The sequence below is a fragment of the Glandiceps talaboti genome, chromosome 17 (genome assembly GCF_964340395.1).
Source record: "Glandiceps talaboti chromosome 17, keGlaTala1.1, whole genome shotgun sequence".
Classification (NCBI taxonomy): Eukaryota; Metazoa; Hemichordata; class Enteropneusta; family Spengelidae; genus Glandiceps; species Glandiceps talaboti.
Window position 1 is genome coordinate 11,296,570 of NC_135565.1, and position 20,417 is coordinate 11,316,986.

At 35.0% G+C, this 20,417-nt stretch overlaps 2 protein-coding genes across 3 annotated transcripts in view; one reads left to right on the plus strand and one right to left on the minus strand.

Annotated features, from left to right (window-relative positions):
• Window positions 1-331: 331 nt before the first annotated feature.
• On the minus strand, window positions 332-13,601 carry LOC144448337 (ATP-dependent DNA helicase Q1-like). Its single transcript, XM_078138542.1, has 12 exons — window positions 13,501-13,601; window positions 12,477-12,653; window positions 11,380-11,559; window positions 10,655-10,960; window positions 9,589-9,755; window positions 8,124-8,205; window positions 7,156-7,304; window positions 6,490-6,607; window positions 5,012-5,153; window positions 3,729-3,826; window positions 3,043-3,201; window positions 332-2,157 (listed from the first exon to the last, which is right to left on the minus strand). Exons 1-12 carry the CDS (start codon window positions 13,523-13,525, stop codon window positions 1,100-1,102), a joined length of 2,661 nt encoding a protein of 886 aa, XP_077994668.1. The 5' UTR covers window positions 13,526-13,601; the 3' UTR covers window positions 332-1,099.
• Window positions 13,602-17,850: 4,249 nt separating this feature from the next.
• The window catches only part of LOC144447920 (myelin regulatory factor-like), a 53,641-nt gene continuing 51,074 nt past the window's right edge, over window positions 17,851-20,417 (plus strand). For both annotated transcript variants that reach the window (XM_078138018.1, XM_078138017.1), the window contains exon 1: window positions 17,851-18,075. In XM_078138018.1, the coding sequence (XP_077994144.1) occupies window positions 18,036-18,075 (40 nt within the window). In that variant the 5' untranslated portion in view covers window positions 17,851-18,035. The remainder of the gene's footprint in view (window positions 18,076-20,417) is intronic.

Consider the following 20,417-nt stretch of genomic DNA (forward strand, 5'->3'; position numbering starts at 1 on the left):
ATTCATGAGATCGTTTACACTGTAGCAGTGTATGGAATAAGTACTTAGGAGTCATGAATACTCACATGCCACCATCCGGACATTAAATGTAGACATCAAAACACTGGTGCCGGCATGTCTGCATCTCATTGCAGTATGTTTATACTAAGTGTGTGCAGGAACTGAACATTTTTCTTCATAATTGTATGCAGAGTGAATTCTTACACAAAACTAATCAATCTGTAGTATTGGTTTATTAGAGATCAGTATTTTTAATCGTAATAAAATACATTTAATGAGATTGTTTCAATATGACATAGTTGGTATGACATTTGGGGTCAACAGATGACATGTCATAATTATAACAAGTGAACTTCAAAACCCAGTTTCTCACTATAAATACACTTATTCAAGAAAAAAAGGAATTGAACACTTGGAACTTTGTTGGTTGAGAAGGGTGACGAAAGTACAACCTGTGAAAAATTATAAGTGAAATTGACAATCTTCCTTTTTATCAGAGTATACATGGGTTATATTTGATTTTAAAATGACAGAGTTTCAAAGTGGCCATGTGGATTTGGATTGGGGTATTTACTTTGGATTTATTAATTTATAAAACAATTTCATTATGGCTTCCTCTTTGGAAAGTCAATGTGAAACAACGTTGCCAAAGTCTGTGTTTGTATTCAATATGTTGCAAATCCCCCAAAAATGTATAAATAGTTTCTTATTGTATGTACAATAACAGATTTACCATTTGCACATCTGTTGCAATTTACTGAGTTACAAACAAGGATTTGGCTGTTATTTCACATCAAATTTTCAAGTGTAGGAAGTCATTATAAAAAAAATCCACAATAAATACCCAATCCTCATCAACATAGCGACTTTTGATATCATTTTGACCTGTAATTTAAAACAAATCTCTGGACAAAGTTTGGCGTTTCATGAACCAAATAACAACAAAAGTTTAAGGTATGTATTTCTTATGCATATTTTATTTCAGAAAGTTTGCTCACTCTATGAACAACTGTTATTTCAACCTTGTAAGGTAGCCGTACAGTCCTACTTCCAACGTTACAGTCTATTTGAGTTTAGAAACGTCAACTATTTCCATAACTTACGGACTGGTAGAATCTTCCAGCTGTTGCAACTGTTCTATATACGTGGATTCCAAATCTCTGATGTCTTCGTTACTAGCATCCACATCATCTGTTCCACGCAAGGAATTGTCTACACTCTTATTGATTGCTTCTTTTGTATCATTTGCAATTTTCATATGAACATTAAACTCCTTATTTACAGTCTTCTTTGATGGAGTACTTGTTTTGTGACTTCTAACAACCTTCAGCTTCTGCCTTTGTGTGTGAACACCCTTCCTTTTCCTCATTTTGGGATGGTTGCTTACACTTTCTTCAAAACTCAGATCTTTCTTTTCAATTTTTTCTAACTGCTCGGTGTAGACAGTATGTATTGTCTCAAAGTCACTGTCAGAACTGTCATTATCATCTACGAGTATTTTCAATTTTGGAGACTGCTTAGTTAAAGAATTAGACTTTGTACTTTCAGTTTTCAGCTTTTTGTGTTTCTCTGTCTTTCCAGGGGTACAGGAAGCTGGTCTTTGTGAATCATTGTCAATATTCTTGCGTTTCTTTGAGATCTTTAGTTTCTTAGCATCATTAGTTTCTGTACCAGTACGCGTTTTTTTGTGTTTGCTAGGTACTTCGTTAGATTCCGTAGATTTACCTGTCCTGTTTTCCATCACTTTATTATTGCGTTGTCCGGAGCAACCCTCCTGAACTGTACTCTTTGATGTCACAAACGTCATCGTTCTCTCCTCTTCCTCGTCTGATATCACAATACACTCGCTATTCTTCCAAACATCATCACAATCCAAATTGGATACTTTCTCCTTACCAGAGCCATCACTACATTGTCTTGGTGGTTGGAACTTCTTCACTAACTGTGGTAGTTCTGGTTCTTGTTGACCTCTGACCTTTAGAGCCATCTCTACCCTCTTACCCATAGAGGTCACCAACCTTTCTCGACTGCCTGGAATAACATAACTGATTGTTGAGAAAGGGGTGAAGTGATAATCTTCACGGAGATACCCCTCTAGTAACAAATGTGCAACAATGAGTTCACATTTCTCTTGAGAAGGTGGTGCTATCTTCTGCCCTGAAAGAAGAATATTTAAAAAAAATTAACTTTAATATTATTAAAAGCAATGTGCATTATTTACAGATTGTCTAAGAAATCATTAAAAATAGCACTGATGGTTTTGTGCACAACTGATATTGAAATCCAAGCTGCTATTATAAGAGGATGTTCCTTTTCTACATCTGCTAAGTTTTGAAGTTTAACTTTTTGACCAATACTCTGAAATGATACGCATGTCACTTTAATATATAATTTTCACATCAGCAGTTCATCTAGATCACCCCAGAAATAAGCCCATTAAATTTCACACTAACTGGCCTTGTAGTTTTGAAGTTTTAGCATTTAGACAAGAAATACCACATTTGGAATTCATTTGCATAAGAACAACAGGGCCATAACGTTATCTTCAATAATTCATTTAAACACACCAACAAACATTCTCAAGAATTTGCAGAGTAATTTCAGAGTTTAAATTGTTCACCAAATATTACTATTAAAAACAATGTAAAGTGCAACATATACATGTACTTTTTTTTTAAAGATGCTATAAAAATCTATATATAAGGTCTTGTTAAACACATACCTGTAGTTTTTTTTGACCATCTGGAGATCTACAATTCAGGTAATATACATCCTGTATATTTTGAGTAGCTATAGAGATCTATGTATGAAGTCTTGTTAAACACATACCTGTAGTTTTTTGACCATCTGGAGATCTACAATTCAGGTAATATACATCCTGTATATTTTGAGTAGCTATAGAGATCTATGTATAAAGTCTTGTTAAACACATACCTGTAGTTTTTTTTGACCATCTGGAGATCTACAATTCAGGTAAAATACACCCCTGTATATTTTGAGTAGCTATAGAGATCTATGTATAAAGTCTTGTTAAACACATACCTGTAGTTTCTTGACCAGCTGGAGATCTAGCAGTGAGCCAGGTATCAATCAGTTTATTGGCAGTGATCTTTTTATCCTGGTTGGCAGATTTACTGAGAATGGCATAGATAGTTTGGCAGTGACTGGTTATATCTCTCATCTGACAGACTTTGCTTTCATCTGAAATGGGACAAACAATTTTACCTTAGGCCAAACAAAAAGAAAATTGTGTGGTTCTAATTACATTGATGCCTTGTGTTGAATCTCAGTTAATGGTTCAATCCATTGTATTGCAACATTGTCTATAAAAATAGTGTGCTTAAGTAACAGTCAGTCTAGATATTGGCCCTCTGGTATTTTACGACCTCCTGTTATCAGATACCACACTTGGTGTTGAATGTTTGAATTGGACTTTCCAAAGAGTGCAACTGTTTATATGCAGGGGTCTAATCAATTGAGTTTACCTTGAAAATCACAGTTATGTCTATTCCTTTCACACTGGTCATTTGAATTTCATTGTATCTTGAAAATCAAAGTTGTGTCTATTCCTTTCACGTCGGTCATTTGAAATTCATTGTAAGAATTAAAAAAGTCAGGATCTATTCCTCAATCGATCTACTAATTTTCCACATACAACAAAATTAGTTTTATTGTTTGTCTATCTTAGTTACGTATACGCAGAATGTAGAACACTTAGTCATACTTACCTGTATTACCTTTGAGTCTACAATTGTCACACATCCCGTCACACTTACTAAAGTCCCAGGTTTCACCAAAATGACTGGCAATAAGACTTCTTCTACATCTGAAATAAATATTAAAAAATTTTACTTCATAATAATAATAATAATAATGTTGGTTTCTTATATAGCGCTTTCCCACTCCGTGCTCAAAGCGCTTTACAATTATTACCCCTGGCTCGGATCAGAATGGCACAACGTCTTCCTCAACTCCCCGGGGAGCATACAATCCAATGCAGCCATTTAAGCGCATAGGATTAAAGCCTTCACATTGCAACCTACATCCTACCAGGTCCCCAGTTATACAGCTGGGTTGACTGAGGCACAGTCGTGGTTCAAATCTTGCCCAAGGACTTTAGCCACTCAGAAACAAACAGCAGGCAGCGACGGGGCTCAAACCTGCAACCTGTAGATTCCAAGCCAGTCACGCTAGCCATTCACCCATCATGATTCATGTTTGTGTCTGGTTCTTCAAACCTTACTGTAGTTTACAAACCTACGTAACTAGTAACTTTCAAGGAAGTTAGAGGGCCATTGTGTCGTTATATAGATGTGGCAAGGGTAATACATGTATTTAGAGCTCTAAGGAGAATGGCCTAATTATGCATACACATTATTGTTATACCATATATGGTAGTAAAATGACCGAGAACAGAGACATGTATAATGCATAATTATGTTAGTGCCCATTATGGGTATTTGTACATGGGAATCACCTGGCATTCTACCTATGTGAGGATGATAGATATAGCTAAAAATGATGTAGGCTTGATGTTTCACTAATACAACATGACATTTATTACACAGCCTCAGACAAATGCAAAAGAAATAATTACATATCTGCTGTGCACAGTGGGGATGCAGAAGTAGTCCGGTTGATATGTTGATTTATCAGTTAGAAAATAAACAATTAAAATCATCAAGTCCATGCGAAAGAAGCCGGGTTTTACTGCATTGTGAAAGAACTGCAATGCTTATCAGTGTTCAATGTGATTGGGCAAAGGACCCTGTTGTGTTTATTGTGTCTCTGTTATTGTTAGTCTAGAGTTGAAATATGTCTAGCTCTGTGTCAGAAACGTAATGTCCCATGAGTGAAACGCCAAGCCTACATCATTTTAGCTGTAACACCCCGATCTAAAGGTACCGGTACAATGTCAATATTAGGATGGTCACTGTAATATTTCTATTATATACACTGAGTGAACAATTATATGGCAGGAAATGTAGAGCGGAATGTATCACAAACAGACCTGTCTTGGGCAGTACAGTAGCGGACCATATTATACAAGTTTTCATGGGCAACTTGTGTTTCCGTCAACACCATAGTACTTTGTCTGAATACGTCTTGAAATCCATAGAACAGAATGCAGTATGCTGGCAGTCCATCTCGTCCTGAGGTCAGATTGGAAACATGAGACATGATCAGCCATCTTTACCAGGAAAATATCAACTTGAAAGAGACCCACATCAGCTACATACTATTACTAAATGTATATTTTAAACCGTCGAAAATCTTGTAAAACTGTATGGATTTAATGTATATAGAATAGAATCTTTCTTGTATAAATTAACAAAACTACATTTCTTCATTGGATTTTCTGCAATAAGTGTTTGGTGCTAAAAACAAACTAGTAAATGTATCAATATTAGTTAACAAAAGTAACAAAATAAGTATATGTATTCAAATATTCATTGATTCCCAGAAATCTATATTAAAGGGGCAAGCTGAATTTATAAGTTTTCAGGATATATATACTTTTTTTTCTGCATATCAAAAAACACTCATGGTATTCTACTTCCTGATGTGTACTTAACCATCACTTGCAATTGACTGAACTGAAACCTGGTGTTAGGATATAACTTATAAACGATCTGATGACGAAATTTATTATACATATCAAGAAATGTGCAGGAAGTACCTACTATGCAATCAACATATCTAACAAATGCCAGAAGACAAATTGTAATGTCACAGAAGGTATGTGTCAACATTAACATAATGTGCAAAGATTGAGATTAGAGTTATAAATCTGTAGAGAAAGAAAAGTTGGTTTTATCTTTTTCATTGGCAACTTTGCTCATACTCCATGTACTTTGAGTGCACCATTAATTTATTCATGAATATTGATTATGCACATTAGCATGAATATTAATTAGCGACCGGGACTACTCTCAAGCTTGGCAGAACCCTGAACATTATATGAAGTATTATACAAGTACTAGTTTAATCAAAGTTTTTTTGTAAGTACGTACACAGGGACATGACTTTATATATGAAAGAAAAAAAGAAGACAAGTTATCATCTATTGGTGGCTAGTAAAACTGGAAAATTGTAGATAATTTTAAAATGTTTCTGCGAGTTCTAACCTCAAGGGAATTTAACAGATTGGTATGCTGTTCAATGATTTTGATACAGCAAACTTAATGGTGCACTGTTATGGGAGGTACAAGGTAAAATCTAAATGTGAGTTCTCCAGTCATTTACCATTCACACACCAAAATCATGGTATAACTATACAAATTTTACAAGATATCCTTTCTATACTCAATCAATCAATCAATCAATCAATCAATCCATCCATCAAAAGAGTTTGTATAGTGCCAAAATCAAATACGACATAATCTTCTATGGTGCTGATTGTTCCCAGACCATAGTATAAAGACAGGAACATTAATAAATATTTTTAAAAAAAATTCAAACCACCAGATAAAAAAAGAAGGTACTTGCCAGCTCTTCCACTCTCCTGGTAGTAATTCTCTATAGATTTACTCATAGTATGATGAATTACAAATCGTACATCTGGTTTGTCTATGCCCATACCGAATGCTACCGTGGCAACCACTGCCTGTTAAGAAAACAACAAACAATGGAACACCAAAATCAGTATTGTTTTATGAAGTTACTGAATATACGGAATAATTTCAATCAATTTTGTGATATTTGAGGTCATTATATTTTATAAAATTGTAAAATTATGGTCATCTCCACAAACAATCCAAATAGGTACTAAGGTCTATGTGTACTTTGAATCTTTCCAGCTCCAAGTTTGATTTATTTTACAATGATTTAGTTATTCTTGGTAAACTTATGAAGACAGTTCAGTTTTGTGAATGATATATCTTAATGTTTTACTTTAAAATATATATATATATATATATATATATATATATATATAACTCGGTGAGTATCAATCTGCTAAGACAATGCTCAATACCGCAGTATATATATATATATGTTTATATCAGATTGATACTCACCGAGTTATATGTTTATATATATATATATACTTAATTCAAAAGAATAATGATGTAATAAGTCATTACTAGTTAGTCTATAATGCTCTGCTACTAATATTTGCATCGAGCACTGTATATGATATTCACATGCCAATACCTGAATTCTCCCCTGTGTCCAGTCTCTGTGAACTTGACTTCTAGCCTTGTGGACCATATCAGCATGGTAGGGCAATGCTTGGATTGATAGCTTTCTTAGATGTGCAGAAATCGTCTCGGTCTCTTTCCTTGAGAAGCAGTATATAATGCCTACAATGGTTGTGGTAATCAGATAGTTTATTTATAAAGTCGCAATGTGATGTACATGCTAGATATCAAATTCCATCCATAATCTTGTCCATGATACCTTGGACATAGGACATGGTCTAGCTGTTAGACCCCTTAGGCTAGTCTTAAAAGTGGCCAAAAAGATGACCACTGATGAGGGCAATTTTTTTTGTATTTTTCGATAATTTTTTTCAAATTACCTAGAAAAATGTTTAGAGTGGCAGTAAAAAACTATGTTGATTGGGTTTGGCCTAGAAAAAAACTTGTTTGGTTCTGGTTATCCAACCCCACCTAGATTTTCACTGCTGACTCTAAACTTTTTTTTTTACATATTTGAGAAAAATATAATAAAATCACAAAAATTGTGAAGTCTCGGCAGAAATAGTGGATGCGGAAACTGACATCAACTTAAAAGACAATATATAACTATTCTTCCATTCTGTAATGGCTGTTCATCTGATAGGTAGAAATAAACAACACAGAGACCATAATGGAAAACAATGGAAAACCTGAACTAGACACTCACACATGAAAAAAACCAAAACAATATCATAAAATAAAATAAAAAGTCTAACTACCCAATCTATTCTAAAATTGAGTGTACATTGGAACCACACAATTTTTTTCATTAGGCCTTTCTGGAACCAAACATATTTTTTATTTATTTTATTTTTTATTTATTTATTTATTTATTTATTTTTTTTTTTGGGGGGGGGGGCCCTTAGGTCAAAAACAATATATCTCAATTCTCAGAACTTTTCAGTCAACTTTTGATTTCAACTTCTTAACCTATGACCTCACCTGATTGACCTTTGAACTTTCCTTTCAGTAGACTAGCAATTTCTTCCAAGCAAGTGTCATGCTTCCGTGGTTTTCTTCTCACCTATAATATTGTTACCTAAAGTTTTAGTACATTATAATTGGTAATTGACTGGTGAATACTAGCTGAGTTTAACCTCTGGTGAAAATACTTGCATAATGCCATGATTAAACTATTCTTTCTTAATAACATACATGTATAACTATAATGTTAATCTCAATTTATGCCTTCGGTGACTTTACAATACAACTGCTGACATCAGACCATGGACGTACAGAACTTGTTACAAACAGTGAATATAAACAAATAAATAAATATCAGAGACTTGTATTACACATCATGGTTTGATAAGGACAATTTTGTGGCCTCTTTATATGTACATGAAATGCCAGGGGAACTGGAAATTTGTTTGCGAATGTGAACTATTATGCAAAGTGGCCATAAAACTGTCCTTAACAAATCATGAAATGTAATACAAGTCTCTGTACTTCCAATACATGCTGTGCCAAAGTGTTATTAATCTAATTTAGTTGTTTACTTTCCCTGCTGTAACTTGTTCCATTTATTCATGGTGAGGTTGTAATATAAATAATCTCCTGGCATTGTTAGCATGGTAGACTAGAAATGTCTTTAAGATTTAAGTACATGCATACATGTACATGTATATTAAATTATGTCATCAAAGTGTTCCTTGTGTTTGCATTCTACCAATAATTGTAGTAGTGGTAATAATCATACAGTGCTTTGAGCACTTTTTTCACCTCATGCAAGTACTGATATAAAAATTTATGTCATACAGTGCTTTGTGCACTTTTGTCACCTCATGAAAGCAGTGATGTAGAAATTTATTTCATACAGTGCTTTGAGCACTTTTTTCACCTCATAAGTTGAATTTTGTTGTTTTATTTTTTCAAATGTTTTATTCAAATTAGAAAGAATGAAAAAAGCCCCAAGACTACAGCAAGTCTAATCATGATGCATACTTTGTGGATCTCAAAATCAACATCCATGGCTTATTAAATCTGCACCTAGTTTGCCAAGAACTTAGTGGAGTCATGTTGGGCGAATAGTTAGAGTGTCTGGCTTTGAATCTGCAGGTTGCAGGTTGCAGATTCGAACCCCATTGCTGCTGTTTGTTTCTAAATGGATTAAATCTTTGGGCAAGATTTGAACCATGACTGTACCTCAGTCAACCCAGCTGTATAATTGTGGGCCTGGTAGGATCGAGGTTGTAATGTGAATGTTTTAATCCTATGTGCTTATAGAGGCTGCAATGGATTGTATGCTGCTCAGGGAGTTGAGAAGTAAAGGGCTGTTGTGCAGCTATAGATCCTAGCCAGGGGTAATAATTGTAAAGTACAGAGTGGGAAAGCGCTATATAAAAAAAAAACAATATTATTATTAACACTATAAATAGCAAAATACATAAACTACAGCCATCCTTACCTGATAGAAGAGGTTTGGTCTATCATATGATGATCTGAGCAATGTACAATACGGTACATTTAACAAATTCTTGACATCGTCCAGGATTTGCTGAGTAGCAGTAGCAGTCAATCCTAGAAGTGGAACCTCTGGAAACTGACGTTTTAAGATGCCAAGTACCTTGTAGTCTGTGAAATAAAAATATGGTATATACTTTCAAGTTTCATGATAAAGATTTGTGTGGAGTGTATGGGAGTACTAAAACTTTGGGACTCTATTTGCATTAAAAATGTAAAAACAAAGTTGTCAAAATTGATGCATCCTTCTTGGAGTTGGTGGACTGACTGCAGTTTCTTAATTAATAATACACTCAAAATTGCTGGTTCACATTTTATTGGCATTAAAGCACAGAACACAGCAGCAAGCATTTGACTGCAAATACCCAAAGTACATCACACTTGTACTAAAGCATCATGGGGTTAACCGTTTCGTTAGATAATCATTGCATTTGAGAACAACTGTACTACCTTTTGATACAGCAATGTTCGACCAACTGTATCTCTTAGCCTGTCTCAAGCTGTGCTGAAACTACCTACTAACAGCAAGTTTCTCTATTGATCACAGTGTAATCTTTCATTCCCTGATGTTTCATTGTAAACAAATTGTTGACCAAGGCTGGCTAGTCACTACACAGATAATATGACACACACCCACTCACTCACTTCACTCAGATGGTATACACACAACTCCAACATTTGATGCTAAATTAGCAACTAGAACACAATACAACACTGCAACTTTGTTTATTATACCAGGTTAGATATCCCACAGTGTCACTATCCTGAAGATTCTACTTAAAACTCCATTGTTGAAATGTACACTAATTAAATATCAGGGAGTGAAAGATTACACTGTGATCAATAGAGAAATTTGCTGCTAGTAGGTAGTTGTAGCACAGGTTGAGACAGGCTAGAGATACAGTTGGTCGAACATTATTGTAATGCTCATAATTGAAAACATAAACTCTTTGCACCTCCAGTTGGCATCATCAATTACATCTTTAGTACAATTCACAGTTCACACTTACCTGGTCTAAAATCATGCCCCCACTGACTACAACAATGTACTTCATCTATGACGATTCTTGCAAACCGTCCAGCTTTGTACATTTTCTCTAGCTTAGACATAAACATTTTACTCTTGGCAATCTTTTCCGGTGTGACGTACAGCAGCTTGAGATCAGAGCTAGTTGCCAGCATTGACGAATGGACGTAGTTCTTGTGTTCTTTTGTACTACTGGCATTTAAAAGTGTACCTTCAATGCCAAAACTTTCCAAAGACATCAGCTGATCTTCCATGAGTGAGACAAGTGGAGATACCACTAATGTAATTCCTGAGAAATAACAGAAATAATGAACATTTTGTCAACACATCTACATTATTTAGCAACTTGAATAAAGTGAGTTCCTAGTGCTGTACTTAAATAGCTAACTGTGGGGAGAGGCAGACTTCATAGAGATATGGGGATTCTGGTGGATTACTCTATTTAAGTTATTTCAAGGATGTTTATCCTCTTCTTCTTCTTCTTTTTTTTTTTTTTTTTTTTGGGGGGGGGGGTTGCTTGTACACTAAAAACTACAGTTTAGAAGCTCTACAACCAAGCACAAATTACAAGCACCTGCAAATATGTGATAGATGTGTTTTTCACACTTTTGTCCACATGTCATGCTAGATTTTCACCAATTAACTAGACATAGAGAAAGATCAGAGAATTGAAACCATGGATAGCGTCTAGACTAAGATCTGTCCTACCTTTTGATACTAATGCTGGTAACTGAAAACACAGACTCTTTCCACCACCTGTTGGCATAATTAGTATCACATCTGTACCAGATAGTGTGGCATTCATAGTTTTCAACTGGTGTGCTCTAAATTCAGACATACCAAATACACTGTCTCTCAACTCTTCTAACTTCTTAGACCATGGAAAATCTGGAAATATGTAAAATTGAATGATCAAGAATACTATTTGCAAAAGTAAACATGTAGCATAATAATATACATGCAAGCACTTTGAAGGAACATACCAACCAGACCTATTTCTGTCTTCATTATCTCACGTCAGAAAACCAATGCAATAGAACCGAGGTCCTATTTCATTATTTCATGCTGGACTATACAAGCATCGGGACCTACTTTGAACACTGAAATTTTTTTCCAAGAAAACATTCCGGCCACCCCTGGCACTTGGCTAAGAGCACCAGGAGAATACCAAAGGAGAAACCAGGATCAGCAGTGACTCGCCTCCCAGCAGACTGCTAGCTATAGTCTAGGCCCAACTATGAGCATTTTAGCTGTAACAAGGGTTGGGTAACTATATTTTGTAATAGTGGTTCTACATGTATGCATCTTACAACTTGTCTGTTCTCATAATAGAAAACAAGTTGTTTTTACGACTAAGGAGGTCACATGTAAACCTATTTCAAACCAAGTTACATGTGTGTAAAAAGGAAATACACTATTTTCTGGTATATATTCCTATGTACATATTTCTTTGATTCAACAGTATTCAAACTGTTTGTCAATATTATCTTAAATTAGTCTTGTGTGGGTATACTTCTGTTATACTTTTTCTTCAGTAATCCATACAACACTTGTGAGCCACGACATCATTATTTTATTCCAAATTCTTTCTCAAGTCGGAGGGACAAGGCCCCTTAATCTGCTTTTTCACAACTCGTACCTTAATTTTGTACAAAACAAATACTGACTCCTTGGGAGAATGAGAATCAAACCTATCATAATACAAGAAAAATAAATTTACGTAATAATATCAAATTGTATATCAGTATGTTGATTGTACCTTTTCGAATAAGTATTTTTTGACCTTTTCTTTGAAAATTTCTTACCTTTTCTGTCAAAGTTTTTCTTTTTGACCGAATCTCCTCCTTTCTGTATTTTAATAATTTCCCTTTCCAAATGACGTTTCTTTGATTGCAACTGTTGTTGTTTGTCTAGTAACTCTTCAATTTGTTGTTGTATGGCCTTTATATCATCTTCAACATCAGACAGTTGATTGAAATACCCTGTAAACATGACCATTAAACCTTATTATAGTACCATGCACAAGCCATTTAGAACAAAAATAATGGAATATACATTTATACTCTGGTCATTCTGTGTCATGACAACATGTATCTATGTCATGACAATGTTGCGAGATCTACTACTGGTACATACATGTAATTGGTTCTGCTGTGTTCGAAATATGAGTCAAAATGTTCAAAATTGCCATTACTTTCCCAGGGCTTTTTATTTTATATTACTGGCGCTGGTATAATTATGTTATTCTCCAATATTTTTCTTCATTCAGCTGGGGAAAATATGGTTGCCACTACTTGTCTAGCGACTCATATAGTGACAAAGGCCCCTTAGGTCACTTGTATTTTCCATGGCTGAACAAAAAAAAATATTGGGGAATGACATCTAATTATACCATGCACAAGCAATGATATTGTCTTTGAACAGCAAAGATGGATTACCGGTATATACTATTCACAGACAGTTTCACATACATTGGTCTTAGGACATATGTGTACAAACATACCATTTTCTCAAATTTACGATAGTCAATACAATGTAAGATATGACGTAACACAGGGCTTGAAATTAACTTTTTACTTTGGTGGTCTTAGTAGGCTACCCATTCCAGAAAGTAGTAGCCCAAGGATTGTGATCAGTAGTCCTATATTCCTGAACTGAAAACAGAGTTCCTCTATTGGAAATATGTGTGTTATTATTTAAAAGGGAGTGAGACTAGTTAGAAATGGGACAAGTTGACATTGGGGTGAGTTGAAATGGGGGCAAAGTGAATCACAATATCTTACACAGACTAATATATAAAGTGAACCGATGAAATGGAATGTTTCTTACCTTTCAGTTCAGTAGTAACACTCATTTTGTGACCTGTGACCTTTTAACCTTTTACCTCCAGAACACTTTTCCACCGATGATCTTGATGGCTGCTTTGTTCTTTATTATTGTTTCTCTTCCAAACTGATTCTCACAATTGGGACAAATACCTGGACTATTGGTGTAATTTTCAACAGTTCTCTCGAGATAACATTTAACTAATCCTCCACTACCACGTTTACGATACCGTAACAACAATGTCTGACAACTCAAGCAGAATATTTTGATAACCCTCGCTGAGATCCTTGGTGGAACCATCGATTTAGAAAGAACCAACTAACATACAGAAACATGTCACTCAATCTGCATAAGGAAGACAAACAAAATGACAGTGTTAATTCGGTAACTATTTTTGTGCCTTTCATTCTCTCTGTACAGTATAATATAATATTAATAGCTCTCTTTTTGATACAAACATATTTCAATGATTTCAAATAAAAGGACAAGTCCAAGTCTGGTTAAAACTTCTGCTTTATTTGAATCTCGATGTTTCGATTTTGCACACTTAGGGAGATCTTCTATAACATCACATTCACTTTACCTGCTGTACTAGGTTTTTTTAGCCCTTGCAAAAGACTGTCTGTGCACAGTTGAAACGTCAGGATTCAAATAAAGTAGATGTTTTAACCAGACTTGTACTTGTCCTTTTATTCCAACTTAAGTTACGCCATACTCAAATGAATCAATGTGCCCTCTAAGCCAATCTAACATGTCACTGACACACAATTTCAAGTGATGCACCAAAACAATACAAAATAGTACCTACAAAAAATGAACATATCAAGGCATGTGTACTATTGATTAGGCTCAACAGGATGGAAGTGAGTTTGGACCCAAATTAAGCCTGATTCACATATTTGCTGTTACACTTGCCCTAAAGCCATCTACAACAAGAAGTTTTATGAGAGATGTACCCCCCCCCCTCCCCCCCCCCGTGCCCCCTTTACTTTCAAGCTGTGTTACCAACAGGCTAGCCCTGCTTATATACAGGCGGTGCACGATACGATATAGTATATTGCTGACTTGACTCTAGGACTAGGAGGGACCAACAGGCCATCCCATAACAACCAGTGCGAGTCATTTCACATTTTTATTCTAAGAATATATGTAATATGTTATATATTTTCAAGTCAAAAAGTTATTTTATTTAGCCTGTAGACAAGGAAAATAAAAATATAAGACGTAATTACACGTTCCTGTGCGTCAACAGTCGATCGACCGTGCCGCATGCCGTACGACTTCCGGGCCGCACGACTCCCAGCTATCTGGACATCTGCCATCATATGTAGATGGAATTTAGGCCCTACATAAGGGCAACTACTATCCGGGAACAAAGTCACGTCACAGACAACAAGGAGGAGATGGGGTGGGGTGGGGGGGGGGGGGGTACATCATAATCGATCGTTCAATATCACATGATTTACACTAATTCAGGAAAGATCAAGTCTTGCTATTGTGCAGAAATGGTCATGTTTACATGATGAACAATACTCTAGGCAAGTAATTTTGTAAAAGACGAATAAATGCAATTGTGTCGTACGGTTAGAGTCCAAAATATAGACGCCATTGATAAAAAGTTCACATACCATTTGCTTGCCGTCTGCGAGCTGAGTTCGCAAATAGCGCCACCACGCGCTATGCATTATGGGTAGTTAATCATGTTACATATTTTATAATATAAGGGCCAGCAGAAATAACAATGATTTCCCAGATTTCTAATATTATTTTCTTATTTATCTCTATATTTCAAATCAAGTTTTAATAATGACTATATCGATCGTTTCCGCTGACTGTCTTTGCCTATTTCAACCTACCGTTTTACTGTCTTATCTAGATCTGAGTTTATCAATTTGTAGTGCACATCGAATCTTTGATCAGAACTTGTGACAAGCAAACTTGTGATTTTTGAGTGAAATATCATTATTTTGAGGTAGAACTTATATGTAATTCGTAAAAGTGCACAGCCACAAGCATCGAGAATGTGACTCAGTTGGCCTAGTGTAGGATTAGTCTTAATATCACACTTTCATATCGGCAGTGCAGGTATATATAACAAATAGTGCTGAAATAGTTGTTGTACATATGTACCTATAGTAACAATGGCGACTTACATACAAATTACAATGAAAGGGTGTTTTTTTTGAGGACTGCGCTATACTAGTTGCCTGTGAAATTATCAAATTTAACTTGATACCCAGCATCATTTAAACGAGGCTACCGGTATATACCGAAATAAAATCTCGGCTTCAGCTTTAATTTCCACTATATATAATTTATATATATATATATATATATATATATATATATATATATATATATATATATATATATATATATATATATATATATATATATATATATATATATATATATATACAGGTTTTGAAAATTTGAACCAAATTATATGCTATAGACCCTACAGAACTGTTTCGTGAGGTGCGTAGTCCTCACTCATCAGGGGTATAATTTGGTTCAAATTTTCAAAACCTGTATATAATTCGCTCTACTACCCGTATTGAGCACTTTTATGTGGTTTTATCTACATCCAGTCAATTATATATATATATATATATATATATATATATATATATATATATATATATATATATATATATATATATATATATATCACCCCTTTTAGTGGAAATTCATTACATAACTATACTATATACCTTATATAATACTATATACCTTATATAATAAACGTCTAAAATGCAACATTAACTTAATGTTCAAATAAGTCAACATATGCTGGATAAAAAACTAAGTGTGCATGACTCTAACTTCGGAACTTGCTTTTACTCAAGTTTTAGCATGCAAGACGTTCTAAATTTAGTTATCACTGCGGCCATTGGGGGCGCTATATACATTAGGAACAAATCTTAATTTTCAATATAAATTGTAAGCTCGGCTTATAAGTTTTAATTTCAACTTGAAGTTCAAACAGATTTCACAACATGTTACCTTATTTTTGTTTTTGTTGTTCTGATCATGATGTTTTAAAAGTTTTTGAAATTTTGGTCAATACTGTTATAATAAAGACAAATTCAAATAAAATCAATCAATCGATCAATCAATCAATCAATCAATCAATCAATCAATCAATCAATCAACCAATCAATCAATCAATCAATCAATCAATCAATCAATCAATCAATCAATCAATCAATCAATCAATCAATCAATCAATCAATCAAAAAAATATATAGAGCGCCTGTATCCAATACGAAGTAGAGTTCAGAGGCGCTGTACAGTTAAATATTGAAAACTTTCGCGAACAAGTATGTTCTTCCTGAAGGCATTGACTGTTGGTGTCTGTCGAACTGAAATAGCGGCACTTTTCCATTTTTTTTATGACACCTCCCACCGATCATGAAACAGCGAATTACACTGAGAAGCCATGGCCAGTTAAGCTTGAACCAGAGGACGCGTACGGCGTAGTCTACATTAACAGTAACTACACTAACAGTACGTGCTAGTATATAGTGGATTCGCTCCATCGCTCTCGGTCCTCCGTTAGAAAAAAACCGTAAAAATAAAAAAATAAAAAGTAAAACGTTCCCCTTACTCTGGATGCCAACTGTGGACGTTTAATGGTAACGATACTGTATAGGAACTAGACTAGTTCGCCTTCGCATTATCAATATATCACCCCCCCCCCCCTGAAATGACTCCATTGAACTTGAAGAATATTCGTACCCTCCAATAATGAGGATACAGACAAAACATGTACAACAAACGCTGGTGACCGTATTTTTTGAATATTTGTAAGTACCCTATAACGTCATTTACACATTTTGTAATGTGACCATCCTTGAATAGAATATTAGCTCACACAAGTAACTGTGGGGTGGATCTGAAGCCTCCTTTGAACGGATATTTATATATATAAATAACCTCTGACCTTATGTAAATGAGTGAATGTCCAGTCTGTAACTTTGCCCCTAGTGATAGTTGTGAAGATCAATAAAAAATGTAACAGAAAAATAATACACATTTCCATGTTGCTCAAGTGTACAACATACGCTGTTGATAATTTCAAAGATGGAATTCGTAGTATAAGCGGCCCATTACCGGAAGTTCTGAACTATGACGATCTGCCAGGCAGAGATGGAACCTTTGATCAACTATGACGTCACTTGAGCAAACTTTAGTGGCACGGAAAAATTCATTTTTCTTAGCTAGATTAAAGGTCACAGCTAATTCTTTTCAGATATACCGAACAGGAATATAACCTAGACTGAGTTTTTTGTGTAATAGCCATTGTCAAGGGTGGTTATTTCCTGAAATTCAAGTAAAAAGTCAAGAGAACCCCGCGGGGGCGCTAAAAGGAACAGCCTCCTTGCATGTGATCAATCAAGTTGACGGAATCTATGAGTATGAATATGGCGTCCTGACTAGACCGTCGAGGAAACCAACCCATATTCTGGGATAGTAACGGCGATCTTAGTTTTATAACTTTATTTTCCTAAGGTCTGTGTTCTTCTTGTGCGGACATGGATATAATTGACGACAGCGATATGCTGACCGCCTTCAGTAAGTAGAACTTTCGTACCTTTATACAAAGTTTCCCCTGTCCCAAATATTATATCCAATATGGCTACCACCGTGTCATCGGGTCTTCCGCTATTAAATAACAAATTCCCCGTAGCGTGTTTTATGCATTTTGACACGGTGGTTTTCCATAGCTGTGGAGTTGAGATCAAAATTTGGTACCTGTACTTTGCATTTAGTAACATGAAAAAACGAAATAAATTATGGAAATACGTTTTAGCCGCTCGACAAAATACGATAGTCCAGTTCTTGGGCACGGGGAAAATCTTGTGTACATAAAGAAATTGTTTACTTTTTGTTAGAGTAACTGTGAAAACAAATGACCGAACAATAGCGTTGTAATTGGTTTTGACAAACATTGACCTCTACGTTTTAAGAGTCTTTATTGTCTAATTATTACTAATAATCAAACCCATAACATTTAACGACCGTCAAAACTTGTGAGAACAGAGTATAATGTGCGATTTTCTCGCGACCTCGAGAGATATTTTCGTTCCGTTACTTGTTGCATGTGAAAATCTTTACCGTACTTTGCACCGCTTAAAATGTCATCGTCGATATAACGGGTTAAAATGAAACGACAGTTATGATAGATTTATGATTTGACTTTTCGGAAACAACCAATCTGTCGAAAATAATCATAGATTTATCTCATGTTGATAACTCCACCCATTCACTTCACCTTTACAATAAAGTCCCACAAAGAGATGCTATATTTAGATTCTATTGTATTACAACTGAAGACAACCCCATGTGTGAACTCACTATGGAAGTTAATAACTAATAAGAAAGGTTTGAATATTGCTATTCATAAATGAAAAATAAATGTTTAAAACATAGCAGTCAACATCACTCTAATTAATATGTATGCTTAGACTTGATAACAGTAGTGAAACCCTGTAATTCCCACCTTTAGTATATACCCGAGGGAACAAGTACATATTATATCATTCACCAGCAAGGTGCAAAAGATAAATAAATATGGGATATATAATATACCCTTGTCTTCAACACAGAACCAATGACGTAGACACATGTTGTCTTGACATAGACGCGTGTTGTCATGATGTAGAATGACCCGAATATATCAAATGAATACGTTCAAAGTTGCCATTACTTTCCCCGATTCATCTTTGATATTACTGGTGCTGGTATAAGTATGTTATTCTCCAATATTTATCTTCATTCAGCCAGGAAAATACTCATGATCTGAGGGTTGTCACTATGAGTCGCTAGACAAGTAGCGACATCGGCAAAGCCCCTTCACATGTAGGTCACTTATATTTTCCTTGGCTGACAGGAATAAACGGAAAAAAAATATATTGGAGAATAACATCTAATTGTTCCCACTATTTGTCCTTCCTTACTCTTGAAAGGAAAATGCAAATGAGGTGCCTTGTCACTATAAGTTGCTGGATGAGTAGTGAAAAACCATCAGATCACAAATATTTATGAAAACTGAATGAAGAAAAATAGTGAGAATTATGATAATTATACCCCCTCAAGTATAATTTATGAAAAATTTGGAAATATAATGGCAATTTGGAATATTTAGACTCATAAGCACTGTGACATACAATGTACGTTAGCCCAGGGTTGTAGTGACGTGCATGTACAGAACAGCAGGGTACATGTGTTTAATTAAATTCAACATATTATTTCCAAAAACAGTAACATAGCTTGTGCATATATACAGTGAGTCAGCTTTTGAGTTATTCATTTATTAGATATGTGTTCTTTATAAGCTGAACTTCAATATAGTAACCATACTGAATTTTGTATAATTTAGCAATGAAACTTACATTAAAAATGTAGAGGCTATTATTAATCTGATACTAAGCTTTAAGGCTGCCCATACTACAAAATGTGATCCAGATCTAATTTAATTTACCTGTCCTTATTTGTGGTTAATTCATATCTAATTCGAATTAACTGATCCGGATCAAAGGCTACCCTGGATGGTGGTTTCGATCCGGATCAAAGTAATTCAAATCAGATCGTGATCAGGTAGGCTTGGTGTGGACAGGTGTGTACTCAAGTAAATTAGTTTGACATTAAGTAACCGGAATCGAAGCTGATAGGTGTGGACAGGTATGCTAATATAATTCGAATCAAACCCATCTTCCATTTTTTTAGTGTAGACGGAAAGTGGATTCGATGCGGTTTAAAGTGATGTGGATCAGATATGGACAGGGCTATTGTTTTTCTGGACTTTCTTTCTGGGTTGGCATCCAAGTGAATTGTGTTCCTCTGAGTCTTATACATGTACCTGCAGTTCGGGTTTGAACCCACTTTGAGTTGGCTGGGTAACTGATTTGATTGAA